Here is an 18,258-nt window from a genome sequence, read left to right as displayed (position 1 = left end):
GTATACTGGTGCAATGACGTACCGAGCAGAGTGTTCACCTTGCATTCACTACGTTCTGAGTCCATCCCGACCCAGTAATAGCAAAAAGTTTTAAAAGTACTAGTAATTTTCCCTGACATAAAACAAATGAATGTTTGACTCTTTGTTTACTTTCCTTTATACAAACTGTAATTATTCCGATGAATAAGGCCAATTTCAAAGCATTGCTTCATCATCAAAATGTCAACGATGTTACTTTTCTGAGTCAAACTTACCTTACACCCGTCACCTTCCCAAAGGTGGGAGGAGTCTTCTCCAAAGTAGACACATGCACTTTCCAATACAGACACTATGAACGTGATGAACTGATTGACAGGAGCGCTTGTGTCTTCTGCTGCATATCTTACACCTGGGGAAAAGGCACCATGCATGGTGATGAATAACTAAGTGGTATCATCCTTTTTCTGTCTTTGGCTTCTTAAATGTCTTCATACCAATTTTTCACACAGATCATGACTATTTGTGTGTGAGTGTGTGTTTCCTTGTTTATGTGGGTGTATTTCTCTGATTCCCAACAAATAAAATGCAGCATTTCCAGTCATCATTTGAACACTGTTATCTTTGTAGAGTTGTAAGGATCATCAGTATGGGTAATCTGCCATCTCTGATTTCCTTGTAAACACTTGCAAATCAAACAGAGACAAACCTAAGTAGAAAGTCGTCTTGTTTTGTATGTCCAACTCTGAAACCTTCAGAGCTTCAGAGGGCAGAAGCCATGAGTACGGGTGAGACGTCAGGTTTGTATTGTTGTGTGTGTGCGGCAGCTGTAGTGTGTACAGCTGGGCCTGTGGCGCAGGCAGCACAGTCGTCCAGTTTGCAGCTTTGAAGCTGTCAGCAGTTGGTGCCAATGCCTGCTGCCACACCAGCTGCATGTGTGGCATGCCCAGGTCTGGGTGGCTGGTGCTGGTGATGTTGAGTAGGATTGTGAGAACAGTCCTTGATGTCTGGGGGCGGAAGGGGACAACCTACAGAGAACAATAAAATAGGGAAAATACATTGGATTTTAAGTTCTGCTTTCTTAGTGAAGAGAATGTGGTACAATAGTTAGACCATTTGGCTCAGAACAATAGGCCCTACTTTAGATTTCCTGACATGACAAGTCCTTGGGAATGGCACTTTACATTCCTTCCTCAGTTGAGGTAGAGTAATGCTCATCGGGTCTTCCTATCCATCTTTAAAAGTTGTGTCCTAACACTGATTTGCAATGCCCATGACAATGCCCTTGCCACTAAAAACAGTGATTTTCAGTTTAGAGCATTGTGCCCTCAAGTGGTTTTCAAACTGGATTTAAAATTGTGTGGAATGGTGACATCGACAGCAGTTCTGGCATTCTAGGGCTGGAATGGGATGTTACCTGCACACAGACAATCACTAGACTTAGTGTACATTAGTGTAAATTGAACAAAACTTGCAGTCACATGGGATACATCCTAGATCATTAAAAATGGCAGCAGCCAAATAGGATTGAGTCACCATGGCAATTTTCTCTTCTGGCACCCATATGACAGTATACGGGTGTATAGCAGAAAATTGAGGCTGTTTTAGGACAGTTCTGTAAGGGTCACATAAAATTCACTTAGTGTTGTGCTGGAAAAGGTTAACATATATTCTTGTCAACAATCAGATTCTCCAACTTAGTCTAAGGTCTAATGCCAACAATTTTACAACACAAATTGATCAATGTGACAATGTTTAGTTTCTCAGATTAGGACTCCAAGACCTGCTCGTTCCCATGGTAAGATACTTCTCCCTATAGCTGTGTGATACATACAATTCACAGCAATTATTGTGATCCATGCTTTTGATCCAGCCTGTAAGTGTCACATGAAGTTTGTGATAGAAAAGTTTTATATCAGATTCTTGTATACGGTCGAATTCTGTCAATGCCTTGCCAAATTCCTACAACATAAAATTGTTTGATGAACATGAAAATGTTTAATTTCTTAAAACTTCTTTTCTTACCCTGCATAAGAAACCGCTCCCTTTAATTGTGTAATAGATACAACTCACAGTGATGTCGTCCATGCTTCTAATCCAGCCAGTGTGCTTGTACACATTACTTGTTGTGTGTTGTTTGTCCCTGGGGATGATCATGTCCACAGGTTTGGGGAGGTGGTGCACCGGCTGTCTGTCTCGTCCCCTCCACACGGTAAGGCCCACCACCTCCGACCCCACATCAGGGGAGTTTGGGGAGTATCGGAATGGATTGAAGTCGGAGTTGATAACCTGTAGATATTATTTAGAAGAGAAAACATTCTAAATGGCGCAGTGACTAACAGAAGAGCTGTAAGCTAGCTCCTTCATCTTATCCTCATTGCTGACCACATGAATTATCTGGGACAAAGTTGAGAGTCATTAAAACTTGCAACTTTCACAAACCTGCTTCAAATGTATAGGAAGCAGTTGTAAACATTTTCTGCAACAGTGATGCAGATCAATTTAACATGTCTGGCACCCTGTACCAGTGTAGAAGAAGCAGAATCTAAAATGGTATTCCTACAAAGTGCTCACCTCCACTTCAAAGCTATCTGCCCCCTCACAACCACTGGCGAGGAGTGTGTTGAATGCTGGGACTACAAACAAGGTGTCGTTGACCGTGAACACCTTTTTCTGAGCATCTTCACAAACTTCCTTATGGACCTTGGCATGCAACACTGACATCTCCAGTGTGGCAGACCCATTGTCTGGCAACAGAGTGTCGTACATGTGAAGGACATTGCTGATTGCCTTAAAGGCAGCACTGGCTGTTTTATTGTTCTGTGAAGAAAAGATGTTAGACTTAGCATAAGATGTAAGACATAGCATAAGGAGTAGAACTTGGTATAAATGTAAGGCTTAAAGTAAGGAGCAGTAAACCAGCTTGTACTGGTGTTCAAAAGACAGTGGGGAGGTTTGAGATACAATGGATATGTAACATTGCTGTAAAATATTCAGAAAACATTCTAAAGAACACTGCAAAGAAAAACATAATACAAGATAAAAGACTGATTTCTAGCAAATTCAAAATACCGATTTCAAATTCAAAAGTAGGATTCTTTTCAAGAGATGCCCACCATTGATATAATATCTATATCTAAAAATTTGAAAAGAATAATTCTCACAGCTTCAATTGTCTCTTCATCTTGTAAACTGGTCCCCTCTTCAGTCCCGTCTGAGGTTGCAGTAGCCTCCAACAGGATTGTAAACCCTACAGAAATGGGTAGGAAATTATACCACACAAGTTTGCTTTTGCCTCTACCCTGTCAGCAAGAACTCAGACAAGTTTGGTTGAATGTAATGTGAAGCTAATTGAAGCACAATGAGTGAGAATGAAAGTTCAGCACCAGGGACTGTGAAGTCAGTAGGAGGATAATCAGTGTGGATGTGAGTTCAGCACCAGGGACATGACCAGTGTAAAGTCAGTAGGAGGACAATCACATGTGTAAGTTCAGCACCAGGGACAGTGTGAAGTCAGTAGGAGGATAATCAGTGTGGATGTGAGTTCAGCACCAGGGACAGTGTGAAGTCAGTAGGAGGACAATCAGTGTGGATGTGAGTTCAGTAGGAGGACAATCACATGTGTAAGTTCAGCACCAGGGACAGGACCAGTGTGAAGTCAGTAGGAGGATAATCAGTGTGGATGTGAGTTCAGCACCAGGGACATGACCAGTGTAAAGTAAGTAGGAGGATAATTAGTGTGGATGTAAGTTCAGCACCAGGGACAGGACCAGTGTGAAGTCAGTAGGAGAATAATCAATCAGTGTGCTTATTCAGCACCAAGGACAGGACCAGTGTAAAGTCAGTAGGAGGACAGTGTGAATGTGAGTTCAGCACAAGGGACAGGACCAGTGGGAAGTCAGTAGGAGGATAATCAGTGGGGGTATGATTTCAGTACCAGATACAGGGCCTGTGTGAAGTAGAAGGATAAGCAGTGTGTAAGTTCAACACAAAGGACAGGACTAGTGTGAAATCAGTAGGAGGATAATCAGTAGGCATGTAAGTTCAGCACTAGGGACAGGATCAGTGTAAAGTCAGTAGGAGGACAATCAGTGTGAATGTAAGTTTAGCACCAGGGACAGTTCCAGTGTGAGGTCAGTAAGAGGAAAATCAGTGTGAATGTAAGTTCAGCACCAGGGACAGGACCAGTGTGAGGTCAGTAGGAGGACAATCAGTGTGTTAAATCAGCACCGGGGACAGGACCAGTGTGAAGTCAGTAGGAGGAAAATGTCTTTATTTTCTTGTACCTGTAAAGATGTTGGCAGATACTACATTGATATCTTTCACTGGGATGCTACCATTTGTGATGTTATCCACCATTGCCCTCATGGTCTCTGCTGATAGTTCTAGACCTCTTGCAACAAGCAGCTAAGATAATAGAATAAAAAATTAGCTTTTCATCAGCATGGTAACAATAGAACATCAACTTCAAGAGGTGAGAGTAATGCATGTGCTACATCATCAGGCTCAAATTGATATTCATGAACACGCATCACCTGCGTGTTCTGCATTCGGCCATGGGTGCTACTTTCCCTGCATTGTTGCCATGGCTCACTATCTAGAGCAGGCACATGGTTATTTTTGTTTCTTTCATGCCTTTGGAGGAACTTGCTATTGTAGTAGGCGCAAGGGCTGCAAATCTTTCAGAAATGAAGTGATACTTGAAAGCCTTATTTTGGGAGCGAGGAAAGATTTTTGTCACACAGAATGATCTACTTTGATGTCAAAGTTACAGGAAATTTCCCCCCAACTTACCACATTGGGCATCAGGAGGCAATGTACATTGTATGTTTCCAAATTCAAGGAGTTCACTTTTTCACACAATAGTTTTCAAGTCATGGCGACAAAAAAGTAGAGAAAAGGATCATTATTATTTAAATTCCTTCTGTTGTAAGTTTTGCCTTATCTCAAGTTCTCATGCACAATTGAAAGTAAACTGTCCTACTGTCGAATTCTTGGAGAGTTTCTCTGGTTGGGCAGCACTAATGGCGAGGAGGGAAGAAAGGTCCGTGACATCATCGGTGTCTAAAACCTCTGTCTGTGACAGGACATCAACAAGTCCATCAATCAGTGCTCCAACATCCTGTAAGAAAAAGAAAGAGAAATACATTTTAATTAATGCTTGCACATAAGGTAGGTTAGATACATGTCACTCTATATACAGAGGTGGAGTAACTACACATGTTAAGGCCCCCTGGCCATTTTGGCCACTTCAAGGTGGTCTCTTGGAATGAATTGAACCACCTTGGAGATAAATAAAAACAGATAATGAGAAGACTGTTACAGACACTAAGAAAGGGTTGACCAGGATTTTTTTCAGACGATCCAAGTTTTTTATCTACAATAGAAGGCAGATGCACAGTTCTAGCCAAACAACCACCAGTGAGTATATTTAGGTTGGTTTGAATACCTAATAAAAGTATGTACCATATGAAATTATTCAATTATACAAATCTTAATCTTAATTTTTTAGTAGGGGCAGGGGATTACAATTCACTCTAGGCCTTCTACGACGCACAATGTTACAGAGAGAGCAGAAAAACAGAGAACAGAAAAACAAAGTTTCTACCGCAGTCCCCTCTGTGATGTTGAGTGCTGAGACTCTGCCATCTACAGACATAACTTTCAGCTCCATGATGAAGTCTGTTGGGGGGAAGAACCTTGAGCAGTACCATGGAACCTTAAAGATAGTTTTCAAAAAGATAGTGTTACTTTCTAATGCTAGTGTCACATTTCCCAACCTAGAGGTGGCGGCAGCAAATTGGGTGGGAGAGCACCGCGAAACTTTTGTCCTGGAGCTAAGCACTTAAGGAGGTCTGGCAAAATCTTGAAATCTGGATTTTTGTAATGCAATTTCCTGCATTTTCAGGGGTAAATTTTGCCGGTGGTCTAGCTAGCTTCAATGGAAATTCCCATTTAAGGTTTCAACTTGATTTTGCCCTCCGGGCCCCAAAAAGACATCATTCATTTTCTCAAAATATCATGAAGTGTACTTTGGTGCACCATGCTTGACTGATTCTTGGAGGGGAGGCGGGGCATTAGACAAGGCCGCCATCTCTTACACAATCAGGTATGCCTGGCCCTTACCGGGCTGAAATAAGGTGTCAATGGCAGCGGTGTCTCCAGAAAAGGTTCGTCTGGTGGGAACTGAACTCTGCCCTTCTCCACATCCACAGATGGAATCCGTCGAAACTTGTAGGAAACTTTGCCAAGGTCATGAATGAACTCTGCAACAATGAAAAAAAGTATTTGAAGTCTGACGTGCATGCAAACAAAATGTAATTACATAGTTCTGTAAACTGGCTGCAAAGATAGATGAGGTGTCCCACCCATTAATGATAAACCAATAAATTAATGATAAACTGACCTCCACAGCAGACACATCCGCCTGTCCCTGCACGTTCTAACACACAGGGAGTCGGCAGAGTCTCGTCCCACAGAGCAGGGGCGCCCCGAACTGTGAACTTCCACTGAGACACTGCAAGGCCATTGCTGCAGACTTGGTTAAGGTTGACCACGCGCAGACTGTAGGTTCCTTCCACCTGCAGTAAGAACAGACCGATCCTAACATCTCAAGCAATGATAACATGCATAGCTGCAGTGCTGCAGTGGCTGCATGTGCGTCAAATATTTGCAATGTTTTTGTTGTGCATGTCTTAGTTTTTATGGATGTGGGTGGGGCTATGAGATCAGTCTATACAACCATGATATGCATTCAAGCAAGTACTATGACAGGCATGTATTATCATTATTCATATCTGTATACAAACTGTATGAAAAAAGTATCACTCAATTTCATTACTTCTAGAAATCAAATGCAAAACCGAGCAAGGTAATTAAGTCAATCAGTGCTGGAACTTAGAGAAACTTGATGCAAAACCGTATAGTTATAATTGCTTCTATGAACACTCATCTTTTCTTAAATCTTTAATTTACAGAACAAGGCAGCCAATTAAAGCCTTCCTTTTGTAGTATTAACTACCAAACAACCTTCATATCTGAACACTCACATGAAATGTGTTGCTTGTGATAACAACTGCAGGTTCACGACTCATTATATGGAGACCTCCAAAGTCCCCAGGATGCTCCACCACCGACCATTCATACAAGGGAGAGTCACTGACACCTGGAACAGCCTCCAGCACTAGAGGCTCAGATGGGTTTGTGTTTGACCAATCACAGTTGCTGATGCAGCTGTAGTCAGACAAGAGTGTAAAGAGGCGTATTTACATAAACCGTGCAATATGCTAAGTATAAAAGAAAAAGACGACCAGTGGATACAAAATATTGAGTTGATAGATATACTGTTGTATCACCTATAAACATACAAAAACTCCATCCAATATCTGTTAACAGATTAGTGCCAGTGGTATGGCTAAGACCCTGATACACTTTCAACAGGGTCACAAGAAAAAACAACAAGAAACAGGAAATGGTATCAGAGAACATATATGACCATGGTAATTTTGTGTATAACGGCAGGATTTACAATCAAGACACTTTTTAATGTGCTATTACTGCTCCATCATGCCAGAAAGTGGTATGGTTTGACAAATAAAATTTGGGTACTGTGACATTAATCTTAACAACAATTAAGTTATAAATGCCTTTCATACTGTTCAAGAACCTCTTACATCCAGTGTATTAGAACCTGTAAATGTTACAGGTCACTTTCTTGAATGTGAAGTTAGGGCATTCCCTGTTACATACTCATGCACTCATATTTCTCGAATCAAGTACAACAGATTTCAAGAAACTTGATAACACAGATTTGTATATATCTTAAGATGTCAGAACTCCCATAATGCAAAAATTGGCAAATATATCAAGGACTGCTCTGCTATTAGAAAGAGTACCGTAACTTATGACTAGCCCACTCCATTGTAATGTTATATTAAAGAATTATGTTAGCCCATATTGTTATGTTAACTAGGTTGCTAAGCTTTATCCTATACCTCTATTTTGTACTTTGTGTAATAGTTGTTGCAATACATTGTATCAGGTACAATTGTCGTGCAATAAAGTTCTATATCTATGACTGCTTGTCCTCACCGAATAGCCAACCCACAAGCCCTGTTGTCCTGGAAAACGACAAGCTGTGATGCTTGGATTGACACTCTGTCTGGAGAGGAAGCCTGAACTGTGAAGCTGAAGGTTGTTCCTGGACTTTGACTTGTCCTGTAATGTTGAGCCCCCGGGCGGCTGTCACTGACTAGAGCACTGACGTCTCCACAGTTGTCTGGGGATGGTAGCCATATTAAAAATCGAGTTAGGTGTCTTTACTTGCCTTCTCATCTAGATAGATAATATGCAGCAATACAGATTGTTTTAAATAAAACTTTGGTAGAATATATCTTTTTTTCATTCATTTATCTAGTTATATTCTTTTTACTTTTCAGAAGAAAATACAACCATAATAAAAATAAATGAATGTACCAACAAAAGCACCACCAAACAAAAACATACAGAAAAAGATGCTTGAAAATAAAGGATGCATTCAGATTACAATTGTGTAGACTACGTTCTTTGTATTGCATTGTGGCATTTCAAATGCAACAAATGAAATTGGAATTCCCATCAGATTTTCCATACAGCACACACACAGAAACCTTTTTTTGCAGCCAAGAACAGGAAATAAGTTAGTTTTTAGTAAAGTGTCTTCTTTCATGTGCTATCAAATGAGATGACATCATTATCAAAGATGCAGAATACATTAGGTTCATAGAGAATGAAAGTCTTTGGAAGTATGGATACTACATATTAAAGATGCTTAAAACATTGGAAAGAAGCAGACTTCAAGAATAAGTAAGAAACAATAAGGTAAAGCAGTGATTCTTATCTGAGATGGTGCTTTAATTAGCCATGTAGCATAAAGGTGTGTTGGGTTCTTTTAAATGGTCTGATGCCTGCGGCTAACACCTAAAGCCCCCCAATACATGGTACCGCTGGCTTAACGTCCCTATCCAAAGAAATGAATGCAATATCACGGGGTTAACCCAATGGTATTTGAAATCAACTGTCTTACTTCCATCGCTTGTCTCACAAGTCCAGGTGAAATGGAGTTCTGATGAGGGGACCAGACCTTCCGGATCCCATGATGCCTCAGCACTTACCCAGAAGTCACCTTGGGTGTACTGAGTAACCAGGGAGGGTCCCAGGGTCATCACCAGGGATGTAGGGACCACCTGGATCCACGTCTGGTGCACAAAGTCTGTAGTAATGCTCAACAGCTCATCCACTATGGTGACCTGGAACTGTTCAAAACATAAAGATACATGTTGAGTAGTCCAATAGACGACTTAAGCCCATAAGGACACTGTGTCTAGCTAGGAACAGCATTGGAAGGCAGAGCCCATCCTCCTTCTTCCACCACCTTTTACATTCCCAATCAAAGTCAGGTACTCATTTTTACACCTGGGTGGAGTGAGTAAACTTGTATTAATGCCTCGCTCAAGGAGTGCAATGACACAACGTCCATCCAGGAATGCCGGGAATTGAACCCATGACTTCTTGATCTCCTGTCTGCAAGGCTGAAATAGCTATAAATCACATAAGGTCTGAAAAAATGTTTTCAAAAACGCTCAAAAGCTTTATCTATATGCCTTGTTTATGTACAAAATGAATTTCTCAATCACCATAATATATCTCGAAAATTTATAGGTAAAAAAAACTGTGTTTCAGTCTGCTCTTACCTGAACCATGTATGTCCCAGGCAGCAATGTCTGCTTAGGAACTGTCAGATCTCTTTTGTTTGTTGTCACATTCCTGAGGCCATCCAAGGGGGTGAACACATTCACATGGTTTGGATTTGTGGATCGTTTAAAGATCACCCAGGAATATCCTGTGACGGACATGTCTACACACGATACCGGCAAGGCTTCGCCGTGTAGGACAAAGTCCGCCTTACGGAGAACTGTAAGGGGATCTGTCAGCCTGAAACATACATTAAACAAGGTACTCAGAGATGACAGACTTTACCACATTACCTATGTTGCTTTAGGATCCTTCCAGTCTCAGACAAAAATAGCAGCACTGATGATACATGGTAATGCACAAACACACGTGTACACACACATGAGGACAAACAAGCCCATAACAATATTTCACTCCCAACTGTGAAGTTGAATCATAAGTAGTACATGCATGAGGATGGAAATGAAATGATTTTGAGTAAATCATAAGGATCTTGAGAAAACTTATGATGAAAACAATCTTCATGCAGTTCACATTTCATCTGAAAGAAAGAGCAGTACAAAGAGGAACCAACAGGAAACTTAACAAAACTTGTTGAGGTGAATCTGTACCTGCGGGTCCATTCAGCAATTCCTGTCTGAATGTCGCAGCGGTGAACTGTAGTCACACCAGGGATGAGGGGATCTTGCAAGGTGCAGGCTGAGGACTGGGTAGGGCAGGGATAAAAATCCAAAACAGCAACATCTGCAACATAAAACAAAAGTCCTTTCCCAAGTTGAAAAATTCCTGTCCCTCATGACGAGTGACATTCACACTAACAATGGCATTACTGTCCCTGGGGATGAATGACATTCGCACTAACATTCCTGTCCCTGATGCTGAAATTCACACTAAAATTCCTGTACCTAATGCTGTATGACATTCACTCTAACATTCATGTCCATGGTGCTGAATGGCAATCACACTAACACTACCGTTACTGTTCCTGGTGCTGAATCACATTCACACTAACATTTCTGTCCCTGGTGCTGAATGGCATTCACACTAACATTTTGTCCCTGGTGCTGAATGGCATTCATACCAACAGTTCTGTCATTTGGGGCTGAATGACATTCACAGTATCATTCCTGTCCCTTGTGCTGAGTGACATTCACACTAACATTCCTGTCCTGGTGCTGAATGACATTCACACTAACATTTCTGTCCCTGGTGCTGACAGATTAACACTTCCATTCCTGTCCCTGGTGCTGACAGATTCACACTAACATTCCTGTCCTGGTGCTGAATGAATCACACTAACATTTCTGTCCCTGGTGCGCACAGATTAACACTTCCATTCCTGTCCCTGGTGCTGAATGACATTCACACTAACAGTTTTGTCCCTGGTGCTGAATGGCATTTACACCAACAGTTCTGTCCTATGGGGCTGAATGACATTCACAGTATCATTCCTTTCCCTGGTGATGAATGACATCCACACTAACATTCCCATCCTGTTGCTGAATGGCATTCACACTAACATTCTTGGCCCTGGTGCTGACAGACATTCACACCAAAATCACTGTCTCTGGCGCTGACAGATTAACACTACCATTCCTGTCCCTGGTGCTGAATGACATTTACACTGACATTCCTGTCCCTGGTGCTGAATGACATCCACACTAACATTCCTGTCCCTGGTGCTGAATGACATCCACACTAACATTCCTGTCCCTGGTGCTGAATGACATTCACACTAACACTACCGTTCCTGTCCCTGGTGCTGAATGACATTTACACTAACATTCTCTGTCCCTGGTGCTGAATAACATTTACACTGAAATCTCTGTCCCTGGTGCTAATAGACATTCACAATAACAATAACATCCCTGTCCCTGGTGCTGAATAACAATCATATTCACACTGCTATTGCTGTCCCCAATGCTAAATGAACCAATGAACTACACTGGTGTGGCATAACAAACCTGTTTCACAATGAAGGCCTTTGTAACCTGGAGGGCACTGGCACAGATAGCCGTTGAATCTGTCTAAGCACACTGCACCATTTCTGCAGGGGCTGCTCACACACTCGTCAATGTCTTGTAGATCATCAGTTCCATTGCAGATCTCTTCTTCCCATGGTGCAGTGCATGTGCAGATGGGTCCCTGGATGTCGCCGTTGGTACAGGCTGCCCCATTCTGGCAGGATGAGAGGTGGCACGTACCTGCAAATAAAAAACAAATATTCACTAATTTGAAAGTTGTCCCATAGTTACCCTTTTTTATTGATGCCTTAGGGGCACCACTCATTTCCGTCTTGTTTAGTCGAAAAATCTAAGAAAGGGGTATTATATTGAATTTTGCCACTTCAAAAAATGACTGATGCAAAAGTGTATCAAAGATGATAATGAATGGCATAGGCAGAAGTGTGTTTGCCTTGCATTCCCATTGTAGAGGCCTTTGTGGTCTAAGAGTGAAGAAATGGAGATCGGCACTGCTCCTATATGCTGCAAGGTGTAACCATGTAGGAATGTAGCGATACTGTATTACAGCATAAATCTATCACAATTTACCTCCATAACAATGATGTCATGCCTCTTGCCGGGGTAGGCCATTTTGTTTTGAAGTGACAAAAAAGTGACAACTATGGCCAGGTGGGTGCTATGCAAAAGTGACTGATGATACAGGTTTGACTGTCCCAACTGTTTTCTTAGGTGTGTTTCTATCATAATGCCTTCATTTTTCTAATACCAAAGCAGTGTTCATTGTCTCCAAACATTTTAGCTCACTTGACATGTTAAAGATGATATATTCATTATATATCATAATGTACTTTTTTTAGATTCACAATTCTTTTCTGTTACTTAGGGCAAAATGCAAGCTCTTTCAAAAGAACTATATATAAATGTTAAGTTTCCTTGTATTTTTATACATCCAGTTACACACAAAATGACACCAATGGAACTGAATGTGCTCTTCTGGTAAACTATATGAATGATGATGCTGATAATGTTGAAATAAACCACACTTACGTATGCAGACAACTGATACATCCTGGCTGTGTGTACAGCTGGTTACTCCCCACCCAGAGTGCTGGCAGTCCAGCAAAGACTCCTCTTGTCCACTGCAGACCACATTGTCCATCACGATCTCGCCCGTCCCCTGGCCGTAGAGTGCTCCTAGGTGGTAACTCTGTGATCCATAGAATCCCAACTCACGACAGACGACATCTGCTTCCTCGGATCCAAAGTTGTTGTCACAGACTGTGCCCCAAGACACGCCGTTAGTCAGTTCCACCCTGCCATAGTACGAACCTCCACCCTGAAGGATCACTCTCCATTCTGTGAACAGCCAACAATCAATACTTTCTTCAGCTCTTTTGTCGCCATACCCACAGTTTGAGGGTATTAAGCGTGGCCTATAGCTAACCAGACCAACATGGCCCCAAGGTTGGACAAATTTTCTAAAATTCACTTGTCCTATCGGGCAAGCACATAAAAAATCTACTTGCCTGAACCAATTTTCCAAATGAAAAAATTGATCAAAAGTAGCATTAGTATATAGGCCAACTGCTGTATTTTCTCAAATAAAGTACACAGTATAGCCCAGTGTTCTATCACAATGATCACAACCAAAATATAGTCAGCATTTAGCATAGCATTGTACAACATTGCATAGGTTAGCATACGAGGCATAATTATGTGGGCGAAGCCACATTATGTGGGCGAAGCCACACATTTAGTTTTTCCTCAGATATTTGCATATTCCACCCGGAAATCAGAAAGAATGGAAGCTGTAAACATGTACTCCACGTTTCAAGCTATTTGATTGGCTTAAGGTCTCACTTTCTCGGTTTTACGTCAGACGTGAACCTATCAACGCACAGAACACAATCGGCATCGAGTTTATAATAGCCAATCAGAACTCAGAAAAAATGGAAGCTGTAAACATATACTCCGCGTTTCCAGCTTTTTGATTGGAATAAAGTCGCGGACTGTCTCGGGAGTACGCAGAGGTGAACCAATCAACGCACAGAACACAAAATGGTATTCGGCATGCAGTTTGATAATACTATAGCAGCTGAGGCGACCAAACAGGCGCTCAAGGAAGAAGTTGCCCGCCATGGAATGAACGAGATTGATAAATTTTCACACAAAAACATTATCTTCAGAAAATTGGACCATGGAATCTTGCAAATTCAACGGTGAACCGACGTGTTCAAGCTACGCAATACATTTAAATACCAGTTAAAACGTGCACCTGTAACGTGTTGTAGCACTGGCTCAGTGGTATTATTTACGCGTGGTAAACCAACGCTAAGGGATCGAATCCGTGGATAGATAATATTTTTTCATTTTTTTTGCTGCATTTTCGCGAAAATGTTGGCTTTCTTGATGCTTCTTTTCTTGCGATTTTTGCTTTCTTTTCCCTTCGCCCACATTCTGCATTTTTTTAAAAAATGTTGCCTTTCTAGTTTATTTTGTTTCCTGCAGAGAACCTTGGATAACTGGGCTGCCACAGATGACACCGACGTCCTCACTGTGACCACAGTTGTTAACTCCCCAACCAGGGTACATGCAGTCAAACAGGCTGTTCTCATTCCCAGTACACTCAATGTTGTCCATGAAGATGTTCTCCAAGCCTGTGAGCCATACACACAACAGACATGTCTGTATCACATGGAATTATGCGGGTGATCCTATAAATGTTATAACCTCAAGTACAAAGAACAGTTCTTCCAACAACTGCACTGCGGTGCTATGGAATCACTGGAGTTGACCTGAGCATTACATTATTCATGTGTGTCAGTTATGTGAGTGAGTGATTTTGAGTGTGTTAGTTAGTGGGTGAGTCAGAGGAAGTGAGTGGATAGCAAGTATGTAGGGAGTGGTTCTTGAGTGTGTTTGTGTGAGGGAGCTCGAGAGTATTTAGTGAACAAGCAAGTGGGTAGGTGAGTGGTTATTCGGTGTATGTGTGAGCGAGTGGGTAGCCAGGTTCTTGAGTGATTGGGTGAGTGAATGAGTGAGTGAAAAGCAATACCTTCCCCATACTGTGCGCAACAATGGACTTCAATTGCCTCTGAGTATCCCAGCATCCTACAGGCAACAGCCGCATCATTCATGTCAAAGTCGTCATCACAAACCGTCCCCCAGTTGTCACCGTCAGACAGCGCAACCTCTAGCCGACCTTCATTTCCAACTGAACCACCAACTAGCCGAATTTTGAGGTCTGCAAGAAACAAGAAAGCTTTTAAAAAAAGCTGGCCGGGGCGCATTTGGAAGGACTACCTCAAAATTTCATGTTGTGTTCCAGTAAAATGTGCATCATTATTAAACTAGAAGTTTATATCTAAAATCTATGGGAAGTTGGCTGGAAACCTTTGTTCACTGGTATAATTGGATTTTCCGGCGTACTTTTGTGGGCGGAATTGTATCCCTTGTGTGCGCTGTGTGCCGGATATAAAAATCGTAAAAGAAACTCCGGTGCGAGACCACAGCCAAAGGCGGGAAGAGGTCCCGGATGTGCATTGTCGTTCTTTCTTCTGCTCACAGGTCTCATTTGCTTTCTTTGCTTTGTATGATGTTCTTTGTTCTGCAAGACTCTCTGTCTTCTGTTGATAGGTTTGTTTTTCTTGTTTGTCCTTGCATATTGCGCTTTGGATTGCAAGACCTTGCACTTTTTTATCATTTAAATTTGATGCTGCATTTGGTGACATTACTAATTGATTCAAGAGGCCTTCATTCCTGTTCTCTGGCATAGCACTTGGATGTTTGCTTGTGGTGCATGGCACAATGTTTTTCCCAGTACTTTGGTTACAATGTGGTGCAAATGGAAATGCTGTGTTTGGTTGTTGTAGGTTCTCTTTCGTAGATACAAACTCTGGTTTAACCAAGGTGTATGTGTGTTGTTGTTGAACTTGAAAGCAGTTTTCTGACTCAATCATAGAAGAAACATTGCTAGTCAGATTGATAATGTGTATACCAGTAGGTTCAACTGATAAGAAAACATTTTCTGCTTGTACTGGGACAACCTCAAAATTGCATGTTGTGTTCCAGTTAAGTTGTTGCAAGAATGAAACTAGATTGCTGTTTGAACTGTGCATGCTTAAAGTAGAAGTGCCATGGCTATCTGGCAATGCTGTTATGGGACTTCTGGCATGTGAGTCATAAACAAAATACTTGTTATCAGCGTGCAACAATGCTACTGTTGAACCAGTTATTCCATGTGCTGTTATGAAAAGACAAGTGTTGGATTCAGCAAATGCTGCTTCTAGGGCTTTCTTTAAGGTGTAATAAGGATAGACTGCTTCTGTGGCAAATATGTCTCCAGTGTAAGACTCTTTTATTGATACACGTACAGTATTGTTGTAAAGTTGCAAATAGTCTGGAATATCATCAACGGAGAGGAACTCCACACCAGATCTTAGTGATGGTTTTATGTAGGTGTATAGTGCATCTCCTTGAAAAAGTACACCATCAAGGTCTGTACTTGTCCAGGTAATTGCTTGTCTGCAAGTACTGTGGTTAACAACTGCCATTAAAGCATTTGCAGTGCATTGTTTGCCTCTATTATCTCCACTGAAAATGATGTCACCTTGGTGGTATTTTCCCGATAAAATAGATTCACACATTGTTCACAATATATGTGTTCTTTGCTTGACTTTATTTGCACAATGCACAGTGCTCAGTGGCACGATTGAGTCTGGTGTGTGCAAAATGCACAGTGCTCAATGGCACGATTGGTCTGGTGTGTGCAAAATGCACAGTGCTCAATGGCACGATTGGTCTGGTGTGTGCAAAATGCACAGTGCTCAATGGCACGATAGGTCTGGTGTGTGCAAAATGCACAGTGCTCAATGGCACGATAGGTCTGGTGTGTGCAAAATGCACAGTGCTCAGTGGCACAATTGGTCTGGTGTGTGCAAAATGCAGTGCTCAGTGGCACGATTGAGTCTGGTATGTGCAAAATGCACAGTGATCAATGATCTGTTAATAGGTCTCAAGGTCTAATTTGGTTGGATCAAGGACTCTCTTTCAAACCTCTTTGGTTGGATGCAAAATGTAATGCGTAGATTTCAGCAGAAGAAGTATAAATGTGTACTGTGTAAAATCTTATTGAGTACAGACTTTTGCTAGCTGTAAGTTTCTGTATATTACTGTGTCACTTGTATATATAGCAGAGAACAGTCTAAGGCGTCACTGAAACAGAAAGAAAATATTGTCTTGATCACATAACATCTTACTAGTACCAACAAAAAGCAAAAATCTACAAAAGTTCAGGTGTGACATCTTGCCAACTGCTTTGCTGATTGTTTAACAGTTAGCTACAATCCGTTGTTTTCTACTATTCTTTGGAAATGTATGTTTTAATGTATTAGAATCCGATCCATCTTTTCAACTTGTACGATATTTTTACAATCAAAAATGCCCTGCATAATGCCTCGCATCGGCTCAAGCACAGTGCACCATTAAACTATCTAAATTCTCGTCAATCCCCACACACTGGTTTTACTAAAAAAACTATATACCGTTCCTTGGAAATATGTTTCAATGTGTCCGAATTCATGATCACTATCTTTTCAAATTGTACGTTACTCTTACGATCGAAAATGTCCTGCAGGACCTCCTGCAGCTGCATATATAGACGCACGCCCCCCTCCCACCCGCACGTAAACTGTTCCAATCGTTGCACAATAAACTTGACTGTATACCCTCCACAAAATCTTTCGTCAAATGTCGTGCTCATTTTACTCACATGACACTACGCCTTAGAATGTAATGTTATATTTTAATACATCCGAATTCCAGAAAGATAACTTTACAAACTGTACCAATTTCTGTACGATAAAAATCTCACCTCCTCCGCACCGTCAACGCCCGTGAGGGTATTTACCGGAATAACCCGAAATGACCCGGAATAACCCGGAATAACCGTAATATTTCTTGTTCCCATGGCCATATATACATTATTTTATGCCAAAATATTGCATTCTGCGATCTTAACTTATCAAAGCACACTGTATTTCGGTAGCTTTCATCCTTTATTAAGGTTATTCCGGGTTATTCCGGGTTATTCCGGGTTATTCCGCTAAATACCCGGACCCGTCAACGCTATCGCAAAATGAACCGTGCGATTTAACGACAACTCCTCAAATGTTACATGACCAGTGTTTTACTGCAAATCAAGAAACATTTTCCTTTCCTAGACTTTGCTAATGAGCGCTGCAATGTTTTCTGTACGAGTAGAGGTCATGGATAAACAGTATTCTTACAACGTTTATTTGAAGGGCTAAGAAGGGCTGAGAATTGTCGTAAAAACGCACGGTACATTGCGTTTATTTGAAGGGCTGAGAAGGGCTGAGAATTGTCGTAAAAACGCACGGTACATTTTGCGACCATAGCAGACCCATCCAAGGACGAACCATTAAACCGGGGACAAAGCCGGGCGCCTGCGGCGCCCCGGCAAAAAATGGGCTGAGTTGGTATAAAGGGACGAATCATCCTGACCCCTTTGGGACATTGCTCTCCTTTTCAACAATTTATAAAAAGTAGCATCTGCATCAGCATATAG

The 18,258-nt window shown here is 41.5% G+C and overlaps 1 protein-coding gene across 2 annotated transcripts; it reads right to left on the bottom strand.

The window, feature by feature from the left end:
* Positions 1-372: 372 nt before the first annotated feature.
* On the bottom strand, positions 373-14,326 carry LOC118410549. 2 transcript variants are annotated; one of them, XM_035812311.1, is made up of 17 exons: positions 14,186-14,326; positions 12,720-13,028; positions 11,673-11,912; positions 10,320-10,452; positions 9,708-9,948; positions 9,041-9,269; positions 8,068-8,254; positions 7,026-7,209; positions 6,383-6,557; positions 6,103-6,242; positions 5,585-5,695; positions 4,961-5,098; positions 4,263-4,383; positions 3,141-3,226; positions 2,551-2,796; positions 2,050-2,265; positions 373-1,004 (listed from the first exon to the last, which is right to left on the bottom strand). In XM_035812311.1, the coding sequence occupies exons 1-17, from the start codon at positions 14,310-14,312 to the stop codon at positions 621-623; spliced, it is 3,267 nt and encodes a 1,088-aa protein (XP_035668204.1). In that variant the 5' UTR covers positions 14,313-14,326; the 3' UTR covers positions 373-620. The 2 variants fall into 2 exon arrangements, with proteins under 2 accessions (XP_035668204.1, XP_035668205.1); XM_035812312.1 differs by lacking the exon at positions 2,551-2,796.
* Between the last annotated feature and the right edge of the window lie 3,932 nt (positions 14,327-18,258).

Source organism: Branchiostoma floridae, chromosome 2, assembly GCF_000003815.2.
Source record: "Branchiostoma floridae strain S238N-H82 chromosome 2, Bfl_VNyyK, whole genome shotgun sequence".
Classification (NCBI taxonomy): domain Eukaryota; kingdom Metazoa; phylum Chordata; class Leptocardii; order Amphioxiformes; family Branchiostomatidae; genus Branchiostoma; species Branchiostoma floridae.
This window is presented reverse-complemented; position numbering and strand designations above follow the sequence as displayed.